We start from the raw sequence: 18,390 nt of genomic DNA on the forward strand, positions 1-18,390 counted from the left end.
TTCCCTGGGGAGCCTGTTCCAGGACCAAAGCACCCTCTGGGTGAAGAACCTTTTTCTAATATTCCAACCTAAACCTCCCCTGACACAACTTCAGGGGTCCTGTCACTGGTCACCATAGAGAAGAGATCACTGCCTTCCCTTCACAAAGAAGTTGAAGACTGTACTGAGGTCTCCTTTCAGTCTCCTCTCCTCCAGGCTGAACAGACCAAGTGACCTCAGCCGCTTCTCATACGACTCCCCTTCAAGGCCCTTCACCACCCTCACTGACCTCCTTTGGACTCTCTAATGGCTTCATATCCTTCTCACACTGCAGTGACCTAAACTGCCATGATACTCAAGGTGAGGCTGCCCTAGAGTGGAGTGGGACCATCCCCTCCCTTGCCCGGCTGGAGATGCTTTGCCTGATGCCCCCCAGGACACGGTTGGCCTTCCGGGCTGCCAGGGCACTGCTGACTCATATTCAACCTGCCATCGCCCAGGACCCCCAGCCAGGGTGGCTGCAGAGGATGCAGAAGTAGATCCCAACACTCCTAAGGCCACTGGAGAGCGGGGGGGCAGAGAGCCCACGGCTGCTGCTTCTTGGGCGCTGCGCTCCTCACCCAGGGGCATGTTCCCTCCGCACACCCTCCGTGGGGCAGGAGAGAAAACAGCAACACGCACCGTGATCAGCGGCCCCGCACCAGGAACCCTGCTCATCCCTCCATCCAGGGACGGCTCCCAGCGCCCGGCCCCGCTCCGGGAGGAGGTGCCACCGGCGGGGCGGGGACGGGCGGGTCCGCCCGGGGAGCGGCACAGCCCGGCCGGAGCCGCCGCGGGAGGCACCGAGCGGCCGGGGCAGAGCCATGGCCCAGAGATACGATGTGATTGTGGTCGGAGGCGGCATCTCAGGTGGGTTCGGCGGGGTCTGGGGTCCGTGGTCGTCGGCGGTGCCGGCGGGGCGGTGCCGGAGCATCGCGGCGGAGGAGATGCTGCGGGCTGAGCGGGGCTCCTCCGGGGAGCCCGAGGTGCGAACGCATCTTCCCGCCTGCTCGGTAAAGCTGGCTGAGGTCGCTCCCCATAATTCGGGCGGAATACCATATGATGCAGGCAGTATTTTATTATTATTAAATTATTAGTATTAATTTTTATTGTATTATTATTTTAGTTATTTTTATCTTATTTTTATTTTATAATTTACTCTATTACTACTTTTATTTAATAATTTATTATAATTATTTTTGTTTTATAATTTTCTTTATTATTATTATTATTTATTTTTATTTTATTTTAATTTTTATTTTTAGTATTTTTACTATTTTATTCAATAATTTATTATCACTTATTTTTATTTTATTTTTTTATTATTTTTATTTTTAGCATTTTTTAATTTTACTTTTCACTATTTTTGTTCAATTTTATTTTACTAATTTACATTTTGTTTTTTTCTGGTTCTTCCAATGTCCAGTTTCTAGTTCCCCTTTCAGTGCAGGTATGGGTCTGAGAGCATGAACAGCCAGGTAGAAATGGATGGAGTATTGTGGGCCCTGGAGCCTTCTTGCATTTGAATGGCAATCTGCTGTTTTTAACCTAATCCGGGTTGGAAGACCTCTGTGTCTGCCCACAGTGAATCTCTTTCCTGTGTGTTTTGTTCCGAAATACATGTGCCAAATAAATAATGTATGTGCAGTAGATAAATGTTTTCTTCTGTGCCTTTGACATATCAAACAATTGCTTTTTTTCTCCTTAGCATGGGGAGGTATGCAGTGTGAGAGCTCCTGTCCTGTATGGCAGTCTCCTCAGTGCATACATCCACAGATCTAAGTAGTATTTCTGGCCAAACCACAAACAAATTACTTGATATGTGTTGCAAAATGTGATTCTGTTAATCCATTTTTTTTTCACATGGCTTTTAATTTCCACTGTTTATTTATATATAATTCTAGATGTCTGTTTAACCGTTATATTAAGGTATGCAGCATGCAATTTGAATGATATACCAAATGCAGTGACAAAATCATTCTCTGATTCTCTGATATGATTCTCTGATAACAAACTGCTGAATAGTGATTGAATGTTTCAAGTACGTTTATACAATTAGCAAAAATTAACCATTGCTTTTCTATAAAACACAGTTGATTCTGGACACAGCATTATGGCTAATTTTTAACTTACACCGTGTTTCATAGTGAAACTCAATTACAGAAATTACCCAGTGGTAATTATCTGTTCATGTCTTGTAAACAAAAACATTTCCAATGACAGGGTTTTGTACAGCAGTAGTGCTACATTCCCTCTGTTGAATGAGTTGGAGTGGAAGAGTTAGTGTAACAGCTTTTAATATACCCTTAGTTTTTTTTATGGTTGCCATGGGAATATTTTCATGGCAAGTCTGCACAGCCCACATATGTTTTTCTGTAAGAGCAGTCAGAACAGAGAAGCACATGCTATGCCATGTTAAATTGTGGTTCACTCTTTGCTACCTGTAGACAGCAGCAAGTGGCAGTGGGGATGCAGGGAACCTGTTTTCTATTGACTTCTTTTTACACCAAATCTTCACCAAAGCGTTCTTGTTTCACGCTGTAGCAACATTTATCCTGTCTTCACACAAAGGCTGGGAAAATTTACGAGCACAAAAATTACTTTTGACTAAGTACCCCTCTTCAGTCACTTCCCTTTAGCTGCTGTGTACCACTCCTGCTTCACCTCTGATTCACACTTCTCTGTAAATCATTGGCCTTGCAGCCAGGTGATGAAACTGTGGTTTTATATCACCTTATGCTGCTTGAAAACTCCTGTTAACATGCGCAACCACTGTAGAAATCTCTTCTCCCATCCACTGGAGAGTGAAGTGTGTGATTTTTGAAATGAGGGACTCCTTGGTGACCAGGTTTGTTATTATTCAACATTTGATGGGTTCCTTCAGAAAGTCACAGATTTTGAGCTGCCTGAGGTGCAGCCGACTGAGATTCCGTGGTTACTGCCTTTAGGTGAGGAAGGCATCAGTTGGTGCACAGCTGTAGAACAGCAGAAAGCTCTTGTAACATTCAGATGTGCTTGAGTTGGTGGCTACAGCAGTCAGCAAAGCAGGTAATTGCAGAACAAACAAAGAGGTGCTGTGCCAGCAAGAGGATGTAAACAAACGTGTCACAGAGCTGCCACCTGGCTGTCTGTATTCTATTTGTTCCTTTAGGGTAGTGCAAGCTGTCCTTTTGCAAACTCAGACCCTCCTTGGCAGCGGTTCTGTGTATCTTTTTATTCAGATGTAATCAGTAGGGTCTAAAATTTAAAGAGTGAAAGAACCACATAATGGAATAGCAGTGCAGAGGCCTTCACAACCCTGCCAGTCACTGTTCTCCTCTGAAGGCACTGATCTTTTATCTGAGGATGCCACTTCCTTTGCTGAATCATTTTTTGTGTCCTTTATTGGAGGTTTGATAAAAGGCAACAATAAAACTGAAGAACTGACTAATTTTAATTTTACGTAATGAAAATCTACTCAAAACTACTCTTAATTTTTTCAAGTCCAAAAAAATGGTCTGTGGTTTTTCTGAAGATGTCAGACAATCTTAATAGGGTTTATGATGATGAAGACCCTTGAGGAACAGGGGGATTTACTAAGGAGTAGATCCTGGTTTTTGGGTAAAACTTCATCAGAAGTCTATGAAATATTTCGTTTAAAAAGAAATATTTTAAAGGAAAATTTCCCAGTGTAAAAAAGCATATATGAAAATGCTTCTCCACACACCATGTGTAATATGCCTTGTACTAAAGAATATTTGGATCTGAAGCATAACAGGCCCTCATAGAGCTGGAACTTGCATCATAACAGGTTCTTTTCTTTGCTTAGTTGTCCCTTTTTCTTTGAAGGACTCCTCAAGCATGAGGGTCAAAACAAGTATTAGAAAACTATGAAGTTATGTCAACAAACTTGTTTATCTTCTTAATTGAGATACTGATGATAGAAATTTTCTTCAAATATAATCTTGGAATCTATTCAGAGGTTTTGTTTGAAGATTTTCTCCATGTGTTTTCAAAAGTGCCTCCCTGTCCCTGCTTTCGCCATGGGAACCTCTTTCCTTCTTTTGTTTTCAAGTAAGTTAGCATATTTTATCCTCATGTTATGACAGTCCTTCTTAAGAAAATGCTTCTCTTACATCTCTGGTGCACAGATTTCACAATCAAAGCAAGGTTAATTGATTCTCTTTTTTCCCCTGAAAGGTGAAGCCTTCTCTTAAATGGAGTGAATGTTATTTGAAGTATGCTTAATGTTTTGCTGTTCACAAGCAATCTTGTCATATTCCTGTAAGTTTAGAACCAAAACATATGGTAAGATTAGGTTATGTTAGGTTTTAAAAATATTTACATACCCATTGTTGCATTAGTGAGATACCACTGTGCTCTCTACTCTTCCTCTTCCTAACACTCGATTTTTAATTGTGTGATGATCTAATGTTCTGTATAATTACAGTAGCTCTCACTGCATCTGTGAACCAGTTTCAAGTTGCTTTAAAAATAAAAACCAAACCAAAACACCCCAAACCAGGCTAAGTGTTTTGGGGGCTGTTATCTGAAAGTGTTCTATCTGTTTTAAAATAAATGCAGGGGGCAAAATTTTTTAAAATAATTTTTTTAAAACTATTTAAAAAAAATTTAAAACAAAACTAGGACATGCTGTAAGAAAACTATAGACAAGATGTATAATCTTCAGTAGATACTTGTTTCTTTTTGTTCTCTGGTAGTAATTTACAGTGTCTCAATACTCTTCATTTGAAAAGATACTTTGCCAAATGAGGCACTATGTTTTTGGAGACCATTTCTATTGTGGGAGTCTTATGCTAGATGGAGAAGAAAAAACCCCAGACCAAAACAGGTAATGGGCATGGATGGAATAGCTGTGCATGATGAATCAGAATGGATACATCTGTGGGAGGATTCTGACCCTCTCCATGGGATATCACCCTCTCTGGGATGCACTGTGGCAAAGGGAATCCAGGACATTTCCCTGTCAGTTTACCTGATGAAGCTCTTGGTTCATATTTTCGGTCCCCTGTCTCTGTATCTGCCATCAGGGAGTTATTCCTTTTGCATTCAGCTACTCTCATGGCTACTGTGAAGGACTATGAGGCAGTTTGGTGGAGCCTGCATTTGACTTCTAGATATTTCACAGGAAAAATTTGGCAGTGCACAGTAAACAGAACAGAAAGCAGCTGCATAATGTTGTGAAATAGTTTGGTAGCCTAGGCAGCAGGGACAGCACTTGTAATTCACTGTCTGATACCTCCTAATTGGTCTGAAAGTTGATTTGATAAGAAGCTTTCCAGTCTACCTGCAGGAGCCATCTCATCTTGCAAGGCTCAAAGTGATGCATCATTAAGGAAAGCTTTTCCATTAGCTTATTTAACCATTATGAAAGAGTGTCATTAGGGAAAGTTCATTCAGTCTGTTCAACAAAATGGAAAAACCACCATGGAAGGGCCAAAAAGGGTAAGTTAGGATGATAAAATTTTGGGCAAAGAATTGCTGGGTAGCTAATATTCGAAATAACTGGTAGAGAATCAAAGCATATGTGTAGAAGCAGATGTAAGGGTTACAAACTGAAAGGTCCACAGGATTTTCTTATCTGTACTGCTGAATTGCATATTTTTTTTTTTTTTTTGACAAACAAGATTAGGAACATGAGAGGCTGAAAGCTCTTTGTAAGAAAGTTCAGTGCATTGTTTTCTTGGACAACCACTTGCAGGGGTGTTTTTAGTTGGTGAGGTTTGTCAGTCTAACCTAATCACACTGCAGGTGATGGTACGTGTTCATCTGCATTAGTGTCTCAGTTCAGACCAAGTGTGTACCTGGACCACATCTTCTGGTTGACCCTATTTACTGTTCTACCATGTGCATCAAGAGAGAAGGCTTGGAGCATTTCCCTTTTGCATGAGACCAAAGAGGAAGATTGTAGGAACTCGCCTTTTGAGCTCCAAGCCTTAATGGCATTGGCCCCCTGTAGAGCCATACAAGAGCTAGTCTAAATAAAGCCCCTTTCATGAATGTGGTATGGATACTGGGTATTCAGGATACCACTGTTTTACTCTGCACTTCTGATGTTCTGCACTATTTGCTAACATAGACACTTCAAACTTGCTGTCTTTGTAAACTTTTAGTTTGGCTGCTCAAAGGTGGTGACATGGAAAGAGTAAGCATTTTGATTTTGTGCTCTTCTTCCATGAAGATACAGTTAAAAATAATTTATTTGATCATCCTGATCACAGATGTGGACCTACATCCTCTATCTCCATCCTCTGTGTTTTCTCCTTGCCTACTTTTTTTCTTTCTTTCATTTTCTTGTAGCATTGAGGGATTGACAAAAGATCAATTTTTGTGTAATTGTGAATTTTGATTTGCTCATTTTACTCCTTGGCATCATCAGGTACAGGAGTACTACTGGCAGTAGTGAGTGAGCATAGTGTCAGTCTCCAGGAAATAACAACCTTTTGTTCACCTCAGTGACATGAGTCTGGATCAGTGGTGGTGCCTGTAGTCCCAGTGGCTGTGATGAGCAGTCCATTGCTCTGGCTCCATCCTGAGAGTGTTCAGGCTGTCTACGATGATATTGGGAGTATGCTGACAAGGGTATTGTCAGCTGGTGAGTGGAGGTGATCTTGTCAAAAGGTGGAGAACTGTGCCAAAAAGCTAAGTAGTCATGTTTGCGCTGCCTAAGCAGGCAGCCTGAGCAATGTGGGCTTACACAGCCCTGATAGTCCCAGAGGAAAACTTCCTTGTGGTATGATAAATACAGAGCAGAGTTTGCTCTCTATTTATATATCTTACACAGCAGTTAATGACAATGAATTAGGTCTCATGTTTAATTTAATCAATTGAGAAAGCTTTTTTTTCTTCAGAAGTTATTATTCTGTATGTAAAAAATCTGGGTGATTTTGGCATATTTCCCACTGGCACGGTTCCCTTCTCTGTAGCACAACTGACAACTGTAGTTAAGTAGTTCTTTTATTTAAAGATTAAAAAGCCATATTGTCTCGCTGCCCCTTTCCCAGAGCAGGAGTTGCTTGCCTTTGTGTTGTCTCAGTTCTGTAGCAGTTATTTCAGAGAGGGCACTGATATGATAGTGAAGTTTATACTGGTTCTAAAAGTTTGCTGAGCAATGCCCTGGTGAATTGAAGACCTTCCCTTGGTTTTGCTTTACAGAGAATGTGTCTTGATGCACTCACAAAGCACTCAGTTGTTTCTGGAATCAGTCATCGTTCCTGATGAATCACAGTCACAGACCTTTAAAGGTCCAACCCTCCTGCAATGAGCAGGGACATCTTCAACTAGATCAGGTTGCTCAGGGCCCCATCCAAACTGACCTTGGATGTTTCCAGGGATGGGGCACCCACCACCTCTCCCAGCAAACTGTTCCAGTGTTTCACCACCTTCATTGAAAGAAACCTCTTCCTTTCTATGTAATCTGAATCTACCCTCTTTTAGTTTAACACCATTACCCCTTGTCTTATCATGACAGGCCCTACTAAAAATTTAATCCCTACCTTTCATACAAGGCCCCTCTAGGTACTGAAAGGTGCTATAAGGTCTCCTCAGAGCCTTCTTTCCTCCAGGCTAAACAACTCCAATTCTCTCAGCCTTTCCTCATAGGAGAGGTGTTCCATCCCTCTGATAATTTCTGTGAGCCTTCTCTGGACCTGCTACAACAGGTCAATGTCTTTCCTGCTTGAGTACTCCAGAGCTTCATCCTTACTTCAGTTTCTTGAGGAAATTCCATTAATCTCATTACAGTTTCAGTCATTTAATTTTTCTATAGCCATTTTTGAACTTAACATGATTTTCCTTCTGGGCTGATAACCTATTTCATTCTGGTAAAATTGTGTCAGATATTAATGTTCTTGCTGCCTTGTAAGATGGTTTGTCAAGATGTGATGATTTATCTAATTCACAAGTCTTTTATCCTTATGGGCTGATTTGGGTCTAAGGTTTATAATTTATTAATGTTGCATAATTATTGTTTAAAGGGTTTTTTTGCCGATTTCAGTGGTCAGTGAGGGTGCACTACAGGACATTGGTATTTAAACCATGAAAGTGTAGCATTCTTTTAAGTAACCCACCCGTGCATTTTTATTTTGCACAGCCTTCTCTATTCTGTCAGTTTTCTGTTTAAATATCTTGCTTAAAAGCAACAATAGTGTGAAGTCTCTTGGAAAACTGTATTTGCTCCACAAATCATTATTATGACCCCCAGTATTTGGGGCTGGAGTGTTGTAAGGGAACAGAAACAAGAATGGTCACAAGTGTCTCATTTGAGGAGACCCTGAACTCTGGATAAGTTAATAATAAAGGAGAAAGTACCTCTCAAGCCAGAGAGGAGTTGCGTTGACTTAGTCAAGAAACGGTAACAATATTTATGGTAAGAGCAGGCTTCCAAGGAGAAAGAGTGTGAAGTATTTTCAGAGACAAAGGTGTCCAAGGGAATTCAACCCATCTGTTTCTTCTCCTCTTCATCTCTTCTTCTCTCCCCTGTCTTCCTTTGTGCTGCCTCATTGCCAGACAAATGCTCCCACCCCTCCAAAAAACATGGGGCTGCTGTCCCTGTGCCACCCACAGGACTCAACTGCGTGGACTTAGGTAAGGTGGGGTGGGATCTTAATGGCCTCAGGAGCAGTAGCAGCTGTGGATGGAGAGCAGGGAACTACCCAAGGAAAAGATGAGCATCAGGATTTTTGTAGGGGGTCTGTATGTGTTTGTGTAGAGAAAGAGAGGGCAGGGGACAGGATGGGGGAATGCAAAGCGCAAACCATCCCTGGAAGAATGGATGGTCCAGTCTAGAAAGTTTGAGGCCTCATGAGCTACTTCTGGTAACTGGTGTATATGGCAAAATACATCATAGATGCACTAATTTTTAACACTGGAGAGTCTGGCTGTGGCTCATTAGAGTCTCTGGCGTCTTGCAGTTACAAAGATTGGGTTATGGTGGTGACCTGGCTTCTGTTGGCACTTCATGTTTCGGGTGGGTACCAAGTTCCCTGAAGTTCTAATTCATTTTAAACCTCCTTATCTTACAGATATTACTTTAAACTCTTCAAGTTCTTCACATTTTTCACTTTCTACCCAGCTGGAAGTGAGGAGGATGGAGATGAATGATGCCTTTGTAACCAGCTGCTCTTTACCTTGATGGTATAATTCAAATATAAAACATTGAATGCAGTCTGCTCAGTTGACTGCACATGGCAACAACTGATCAAACTGTCAGCTCATGCTGTGCATCATGATTACCTGGATTGCATGGATAGCTTGCATATAAACTGGAATAATTTTTGCTTGAGTGATAGATCTGTTTTGAATGTGTTAAATGTTGGAGCAAGACATCTCTTTCCATCCAATATCAGTTAATTTTTTATGAGGCAGCTGGGCCAGAGTCTGGATCAGTGAGTAATGCTAAATAGTGAGGACAAATGAGGAAGGGAAAGAGTGTAAATGCTTTTATTTTACACCTTAGATACTTATCTTTCCCTCTATGCTTCCTTCACCTTTTCCCCTCCATGCATTCTATCAGAATGGTACCATTCTAATGGTGGCATTTTTCTTTCATAGCACTGACATTTTCATGAGCTGTTTGACTCAAACTTCCTCCTGTCTGCACTTAGAGATGGTTGGAAGACAGTTGTTTAAATGTCTTATTTAGTGACTCTCTTTTGGGCTTCTCTGAATGACACGTATGTTCTCAGCCTTTGGTATCTCAGCCAGGGAATGCTTCATCATGAGCTGGCTGTCAAGAGACGAAGCGGTCTTTTTGGGCTACCAGGAAAGAGCTGGTGAATTGCAAAGTGGCAGGGCTCATCTTCATTTCTCAGTTGTTCAAATAGATAAAATGTACACAAATCCTTGTAAGCTTTACAATTTAGTCTGTGTGTGTGTGTATGCTTACTTGTATATGTGGGCTGCGGTGAGGGTGGTGAGACACTGGAACAGGGAGGCTGTGGATGCCCCAACCCTGGAAGTGTTAAAGATGGGTTGGATGAGGCCTGAGCAACCTGATCTAGTGGGAGATGTCCCTGACCAAGGCAGGAGGGGTTAGGACTGGATAATCTTTAAGGTCCATTCCAACCCCTTAATATTCCATGATTCTGTGATGATGATAGGAACTTCCCAAGAGTCACTGAGGCGTGGCTATTTGAAAGTGACACTGAGATATGCTCGATAGAATCTGTAATTAATTATTAGGAGCAACTGGGTGAAAATTGTTAGCTAAAGATCAAGTAACATGGAACAAAATGGATAGCCGTGGAATGAGGGCATGGTAGTTCTGCTGGCCTTTGCTGTCATACAAAAGTGACCTCTAGGTGGATGCCTGTGAGTCATCTGATACCGAGGAATCTGGGAAACTGCAGGTCATTCTTTATTGTCAAGATTAAAATGGTAATCTTTTGTAAATTCACATCTTCTATTCAATCATATATTTTGAGCACTTACTTTTCTCAGGGGATTAAGAAAAAGGAATTCTTTGCTTCAGACCATGCAAGGCTTGGCAAAACAGATAAGCATTTCTCTTCTGAGGCAACTGTTGCATAATTTTGCAAAATTTTCCAGATGTAGTTTCCAGATGTAGTCTCTTTTTTTTTTTTTCCACGTTGCTGTGTATGGAAGGCAAAACTCATCTTCAGAGTAAATCTGGCTGGCATTTTATTTGCTTGTATATCTTTTCATAATAGTAATACCTGAAAGGATGCTTTTAGTAAACTGCCTGTATAGTGCCTCAGGCAGTTCATTGTGCTCAGCTTTATTTGTTCCAGTGCTATGATCTGTTTGTTGCAGTGCTTTCAGTTCTCTTTATCTCCTTTGTTTCTTCCCTCTGTCTATAGTGTTTTGAGGCAGCCTAGGCTGTAAACTAGAAGAGAGGGGGCCCTGAGAATGAAGGCATGAGGTAATACCGGGGTACAGATGATGACGATGATAATAATAATAATGATATTAGCTCTTCAGTATATCCTGAAGTCATAACAAAGGACCTGCAGAATGTGTTTGGGTTTGGGGTTTTTTTTTACCTGATTGGGGCCTAGAAGCAGACTTCTGACTCCTTCTTTTGAAGTGTGAGGTAGGCACTGAATGGGTGTTCTGCTCCATGTGTAAGACATGACAAGTCTATAAAATAAAATCAGATCACTGAGTAAATGATTGATACTAGAAATACTCAACCTTTGAAAAATTGGAGTGCCCAGTTTCGCCAATCTGAGGTTTCATTGGATACTTCAAATATAACAGTGCAGTGGAAACAAGAGGGAAGCCCTGGGCAAAACAGCTGTGGCTTCAGTGCTTGAGCCTTTGCACCACTGTACCAAAGCTGTTGGGTTTCCACCCAAACACAAAAAGTTGTCTCATCCCATGCCTGGCAGGGCTTGGGCTTAAGGCCTCACAACTTCACTCATTTCATTTGTATCTATCCGGGCTCTGTATCACTTAACCAGCTGCAGTTCCTGGGACTAAAGGAGACTGAATGTTTTTCGTGTTGTTTTTAAGAACTCTGCTCAATAAATACTGCTCCCTGCACCATGAATGAATCATCTGTGAGCACTTTCAGAGAGAGGAGATCACAGAAAGTTGGGATTAGAGTTTATGCTCACATGAAGTCCCATTAACTCACGGGAATGCTCTTACTGACCTTGGTGACAAAGTTACAGAATTAGAGCTCTGACAGAAAAGCTCATTGTCTTGGCTAGACAATGAAATGCCAATAGAAATAAATTATATTTGCTCATAGAGTACTGTATCCTAGGCAGAAATGTTATGTCCTTTGTACAAATATTTTAAGTAAATGTACATTTTAAGCAGGTAGTCAGGTTGATAATGTCTTTTTTTTACTCCTTGGGGTTTCTGAAATGGCAATTTTGTTATTTTCTGAAGTTCTGTAATGTTTTACCTGAATTATATTCATTTTAATGGCATTAACTGCAGTACAATGATACAGTTTAGGAAGAGAGAGTATCTCTCCCCACAGTCAAAATACTTAGATCAAGAGTTGCTTTGATACCATTCACTGTACTGTTTAGAATATGAAGGTAAGGCATTACCAATAGTGACAGTTTACAGAAGCCCAGCTCTACCATGGTTTTAGGTTCTGAACTTTTGTATCCTTCTCCCATAAGATTGGGTCAGATATGTAAAGTACCATTGTAAAGCTGGCCCAAATTAGAGAAGTTAAAAGGTTACCTTCACCCTGAAAGTGTAGTGTTCTTCACAAGGGCAAAATTCCTTGACCTTCCCACAATGTGAGGAACGTTACGAAACAAGACCGTACCACCTTAACTCCCCCAGACCGTGGGCCAGTGTTGGTTTTGTTCTTTTTGTCGTTATTGCTTTGTTTTTTATTTTACTTGCAATCCTTATTCTATAATGTTTTACAGGCATTATTGTCTCAACCCATTATTTCAATTAAAATGTTTTAGCTGGCTAATGATGAGTGACAGAGGTAGAGGTGACCAGCGCCAGGTTCAATCTCTCAGCGGCAGAGCAGTAATTGGATTGTGTTCATTAGAGCACAAACAAAACCAGTGCTATTAAATTGCAGTTTCTAGCACAGCAATGCAATAAGGAGTCTGTGGAAAATGAAGGAGAAAGCCCACTGGTGAAAAATGGTTGCTTAGCTGTGGATGAGAACGTGCCTTTTGTCTGGTCCTGCCTTCCATCCCTTCAGTGTCCCAGTGGAATGCGAACTGTGCAGTGCTGATGGCACTGAACTGACAGGATGTTGTGGGGACATTTTAATTTTTTTTTAATTTTATTTGAATTTTAGAGTAATTAGGTCTAAGCAACAGCAAACCGTATTCTACTGTTAACTGATCTAATTTTAACATACCAGAAACTTAATTCTTGATCGAGGGAGTATTTTCTCTTTCCCTCCCCAAAACTGACCTCAGCTGCTTGGGACATATTCCTCTTTGTTTCTTCTTATTGCCCTGGTTTAAACACTGCAGCTGTGTTTGACCACTAACAAAGGTATTCCCCTCAAATGTTCTTCTGCAGTGTTAAGACAGATGGATTTTGTTTTGTTTGGTAGAGTGCAGCAGTTTTGGCCAAACTCCTTTATTTGCTGTATGTGTTTTGCATGTATTTCTAAGCACCAGAGATGGTAGGTAAGGGTTACTGTATGAAGACATCTAATAGTGAGGAAGGTTGTACTTCCCATGTGATCCCACAGCAATACCAGCTTCTCTAAGATTGTGTAGGTTTTGACAGATTTTGGGGTTTTTTACATTAATATTTCAGATAAATCACTGTGTGTGGGGTGTGGGGTGTATTCGTTGTTTGTCTGTTTTGTGTTCTGTTGTTGTTTAGGTTTTTTGTTGTTTGTTGGTTTGGTTTGGGTTTTTTGTTTTGGTTGTCTGTTTTTTTTTGTTTGTTTTTTTGTTATGAGACTAATCACTTTCATTTAGAGAAAAAAATTAAATTCCTGGCCCCTCTCATCAAAATGAGACTTAGACTCAAGATCAAGTAGAAGAATACAAAGCGTGAGGTGTCTAAAATAACTGCTTCAACATGTTAAATGTCTGTGGACAAACATGTTCTGACTGGTATTTTTGAATACTTATGCTAAGAAATACTTGATTTCATCTGCCTTACTGACCCTGAACTCAACTCTTACTTGTTTATATATAATCTGTTATGATATGTTTCCTTTTTTTGCTGTCAGTCTCGTGAAACATTTTTACATCCCGCAATTTCTCCATTAACCCCAGGCCAGAGGACCGTGCTTGTTCTGCAGGTTAAGTAGTATTATTATGCCATTTCCAAGCTGCATTTTGTGACAGATCCTCATGTCAAGCCTTATGCTATGTTTGTTTACTGCTCTGGACCCCATCAAGGTGCTGTGGCTGCTCTGCCCACTGGCTCTGTGTAAGGGAGCATCTGTTACCTGATGTCTCTGCAGACGGTGATTTAGATGAGGCTGAACAGGTTGAGTACGAGGGAAAAAAAAAATCTTCAAGGAACTCGTCAGTTTTGGCTTTATTTACAAGGTGTGCCGTGGCAGACACTTCTCATGCAGACGTGCCTGAGCTTCCAGCTGGCTGCCTGGAGGACAACTTGCAGTGTGGCTGCTGCACCTGCACATACCCATTAAATAACAGGTGTAAACCTGTGCTGAAAGAAGTTATGCCAAGGGGCATACTGTCAGCAGTTACCCAGACCAGTGCAGCGTTGGATATCCAAACTGTGGGGGCACAAAGGTAAAAACCAGCTCCTTGCCTCTTTTAAGTGTTGAATGTTTTTAATCTGCTCGTGCAGCTGATGTTTGTATGCCCAGTCCAAGTCTGGCATTGGTTACAAATGTTAAACCTCCCCAGGGCAGCACTTTGTGAACATATCTTTTGTGTCAAAATAAATACAGACGAGAGGAAAATGTAGGCAAGTTTCATGAACTGAAGGAAGTTCAGATGTGAGACATGTAAGTTCTGCAGTAAGACCTGCAGGTTAGTACAGTACAAGTATGATGACAGCATTTCTTCCTGCTCAATGCACAATTTCAGTCAAAGAGAGAAATTTCTAAGGTTACAGAGTAAATATTTTTTTTTTGCCGGTAATTTTAGAAACTATTAATTGAATGCCTGTGTCTTAGAGACTCTTTCTTTGCTCCTTACATGAGTTAAAACTTAGAATTTATAGGTGATTTTTATAATTATTTTTTTGTTCTTACAGTGGAGATAATAAATATGGAGGAACATGATGAAGTAGTGAATAATACAGAGAAAGTGCAACAGGAACTGCAGGAATGCCTTCAGAAATTTACAGCTTTTCAGAGATGCAATTTCCAATCATGTCCTTTCTAGTGATTTTTTTGTGGAAGTGCTAAGATTAAAAGTGTATTTCAGTAAAATTGCTGATTCCAGGTAGAATCAGACTGGAATCTGTTATTAAATTTCAGTTGTTTTTTTTTCTTTAAAGTACTTCAAAGTATTTTTTAGATAATCTAATGTGTTTGATTGTAGGGTTTCACTGTAGTCTACAGGGGGGTCAGATAAAAAAGTCTGACTCTTGTCATATTTATCAATGCAAATGTATAGATAATAAATATATTTTAATATAAATATTATATATGTGATCCAAATATATATGATCCAAACATAAATATAGACATATGATAAAGGTTGGGCTCGATCCTGGAGGTATTTTCCAACCTTAATGATTCTAAGATTCTATGAAATATCAGTTTGGATTCTGCTCTAGCACAGAAATGTAAGATTTTCTGTTTTAAAAAAAAAAAATTAAAAAATCTGAATTACTCGTTCTCTGAGGATAAGGAAACTGTTAATGTTAGAAAGTGAGGTTGTAAGGAAGCTGTTTATTCAAATGGTGCAACTTAAGGTGCTTAGCGGGTACAGAGCTATCAAACAAGAAAAAAGTTGGAACTGAAGGTGAAATAATTATTATGATGATTTTACACTGTGATGTTTGAGTCATATCTGTGTGAATGCAGAGTGCTATATGATGAAGAAGTGATTTTCATGGCTTGAACTTGTGTTACAAGATTCTGGGGGAGGCAATCTCTTGCCAGTATCTCTGGGTGGCTGCGGTTGGGTACTGGGTTGCTATGGGAACACACGTGAAGGCTTGCCTGGTTAAGCATCTCTAAGTACAATGGTATTTTCAGTCTGGGGATTCAAATAATCATCTTTGCTTCTTTGCTCTTTGAATTAATTAACTGCTTATCAGTTGTTTGAGCAGAACTGCAGATGAGGTTTATGTTTTCTGTCGTATATATATATATATATATATATATATATATATATGTGGGGCTCTCAGTTGCCCCTTGTAGAAAGCTGACCTGCAGTGGAAACTGGACCTAGCTCCTTTCCTCTGTGGTTGAGCCCTTATATTGCAATTCAGATCTTATTCTGTTGAAATGCTTCTGGTGAGGAGGGAAAGATGCCACTGGATGACAAAACAGTGCATGAAACAGGAATAGTAACAGCATCAGTCATGTTTTTTGGATGACCTTTACATTTGAATGGGGCTGTTTGCCTCATTTGTGAGGAATAGGGACAATATTAAAGGTCTGCCTTTTGTTAGTGATGTGCAAGAGAGTGAGAGGTAAGCCAGAGGCAGTGCTGAAATGTGAAACTTGTGAAGGGTTAAACTTCTCAAGATGAGATCTCACATCATGTATGACAGATTTTTCCAGGCTTTGCTTCACAGGCATCATGCCTGCTCTGTTTCTGGCAATTGGGGTATCAGGCACAGAAAGGCCACTCTGATTCTAGCCCAGAAAAGAGGCTGTGGTTTGTAGGGGTTTCCTGCAGCAGTTGTTAGTTTCTGAAAAGCAAACCTCAACCTCGTGCTCCAGTATTCATGTCCTAGTATTAATTTCCATTTTCATACGCTTTTGTTGCTGTTCTGATGCCTTATCTGTCCTCGTATCGATTCGGCTCAGAGCTCTCCCTCAGCAGCATCCAGTCCTCTCACTGTTATTTGGTTCCAACCCAGGACTGGGGGGGTCTTGGGTCCAGCTCCAGGGAACAGGTGTGGAGTGATGTGGCAGTACTGTGATTCTAAGTGTGTAAGATACCAAAAGAGCAATATTTCTACCTGACAACATTGCACTGTAGTGTTATATTTGTCACAGCAGTCTTGCCTTATCCTGCACCATGTGTGCTATGAGACCTACTCTGGTCCTTTGCTGTGCCATCTGACCCTCCTGAGCCTCTGTCTGTTCTTCTTCCATCTTTTTGCTGCCATGTGTTTGTGGTGAGGGGTAGGAGAAGCTAGAGGTTGGCTATGGTCCCTGACTTTGTCAGCAGTTGTCTGCTTAATTTCTCCAGCAAACTTTGGAGCAAAACCAGAGCTGTGATGTGGGTGAGAGGAGCAGGTGGACCACCAGCCCTTGAACTAAAGTGGTCAGGTGGTGGTGCTTAGTTTGGGAACCCTGTAAACTGCATCTTCTGCTACAGAGCCAAGCCCAAAGGACACATCCTTCCCCCTGCAGAGATCAGATCTGCTGGAGGATGGGCATGGATGGGTCAGTGAGATACTGATGAGCTTGATCCTACCCTCAACACTGTTTTGGTATTTTGTTTTTGCATCAGGAAAGAGCAAACCATTATCCACCTCTAACAGGTACATCTGTGAATGTGTGGGTCTGGGAGAAAGGGGGCGTGTGCCCCAAAATAGACAGCAGGAGTAAATAGTAGGTAGATGCTATAGAGTGGATGAAAGTTGCAGGGGGAAACAGGGAGTGGTATCTGGGCTACAAATCAGCTGCATTTCAGTTGAGTCTAAAGAGTTATCATTTCATAAACTTTTCCGTTTGTTCAGCTCCCGGGAATAAACTGCTTTTGTTCCCAACTGTACTGAAATGTTTATTCATTAGATTTTAATAAAGAAGGTCAAATCTCATATCCCTTAATCATTGTTGGTAACTGAATGCTATTAATTGATTAGTCAATACCTGTTAGCATGATAAGACAACAGAAACTCACAAGTGACAGCAGCCTTCAGTTTGTGTATTCATTCTGTAAATTATTAATAACTACTATTGATCCTAACTGATGAAATGTTTCTTTTTTGAAAAGTAATTTTTTTTTCTCTTTAACTGATAAGCTAGATTTAATTAGGAGCTTTGCTGGCTATTTTTCCTCCAGAAGCCAATCTCACTTTGCAAGTTCTTTGAGGATGTGGTCCATGTTTACATACCATGACTGTTTTCTGTATTATGTTCTTCCTTGGTATCTTCAAATATTTGTGAGTGTAGTCAAGGCCACTGATCCAACCAGATGTTTTCGCAATATAATTTCCTCAGTAGGAAGTATGGAAAGACCTTTATCAGTTTCATTACTGGGTTTCTCACTAACGGTTATGTGAAAACCCAAGATAAATAAGACCATGAAGCTAGAAATAGAAGCAGGACAGTATGATATTTTAATGGAAACATCTGCAGCTTTTCTTTAGAAAATCTAAAATCCTGTAGATAGATAGATCTACACCATTGTCTCTCTCTCTCTTTTTTTCTTCTTCTTTTTTTTTTTTTTTTCAGGTGAGTAAATGAAGACCTTAAGTGGTTTAACCAGCACAGTACAGCAGTTTCAGTACAGGGTTGAGAACAGAACCTGGTTCTCCTGCTCCCAGTCCAGTAGTTGATGACCAGTGTTCTGTAACCTCTATCCAGGACAGCTATACTTTCTTCATTATGCTTTCATTCAGTCCTGCCATGCTAGCTCTGGCCATCTGTTTTTCCTGCTGGTGCTTTTGCCATTTGTTCTGTGGCTGCCTTATGCTTGGAACAATCCTCTTTCACAACTCCTTCAAAACTACATGTATCAGGACACACAGAGGGAACTGATTGCATTCTCATGGTAACAAGGCAGAGAGCCAAAAAGGATAAATTACGGTGTATGAGTGAGGCTTCCAGCCTGGCCTGTTGCTGGA

At 40.8% G+C, this 18,390-nt stretch overlaps 1 protein-coding gene across 1 annotated transcript in view; it reads left to right on the plus strand.

Moving 5' to 3' along the window:
- Nucleotides 1-758: 758 nt before the first annotated feature.
- LOC113943724 (amine oxidase [flavin-containing] B-like) overlaps nt 759-18,390 on the plus strand; it is a 51,181-nt gene continuing 33,549 nt past the window's right edge. Inside the window, exon 1 of the mRNA XM_027635907.1 lies at nt 759-888. Coding sequence (XP_027491708.1) covers nt 843-888 — 46 coding nt within the window. The 5' untranslated portion in view covers nt 759-842. The remainder of the gene's footprint in view (nt 889-18,390) is intronic.

Source organism: Corapipo altera, unplaced genomic scaffold, assembly GCF_003945725.1.
Source record: "Corapipo altera isolate COAL_440 unplaced genomic scaffold, ASM394572v1 0, whole genome shotgun sequence".
NCBI classification, from domain to species: Eukaryota; Metazoa; Chordata; class Aves; order Passeriformes; family Pipridae; genus Corapipo; species Corapipo altera.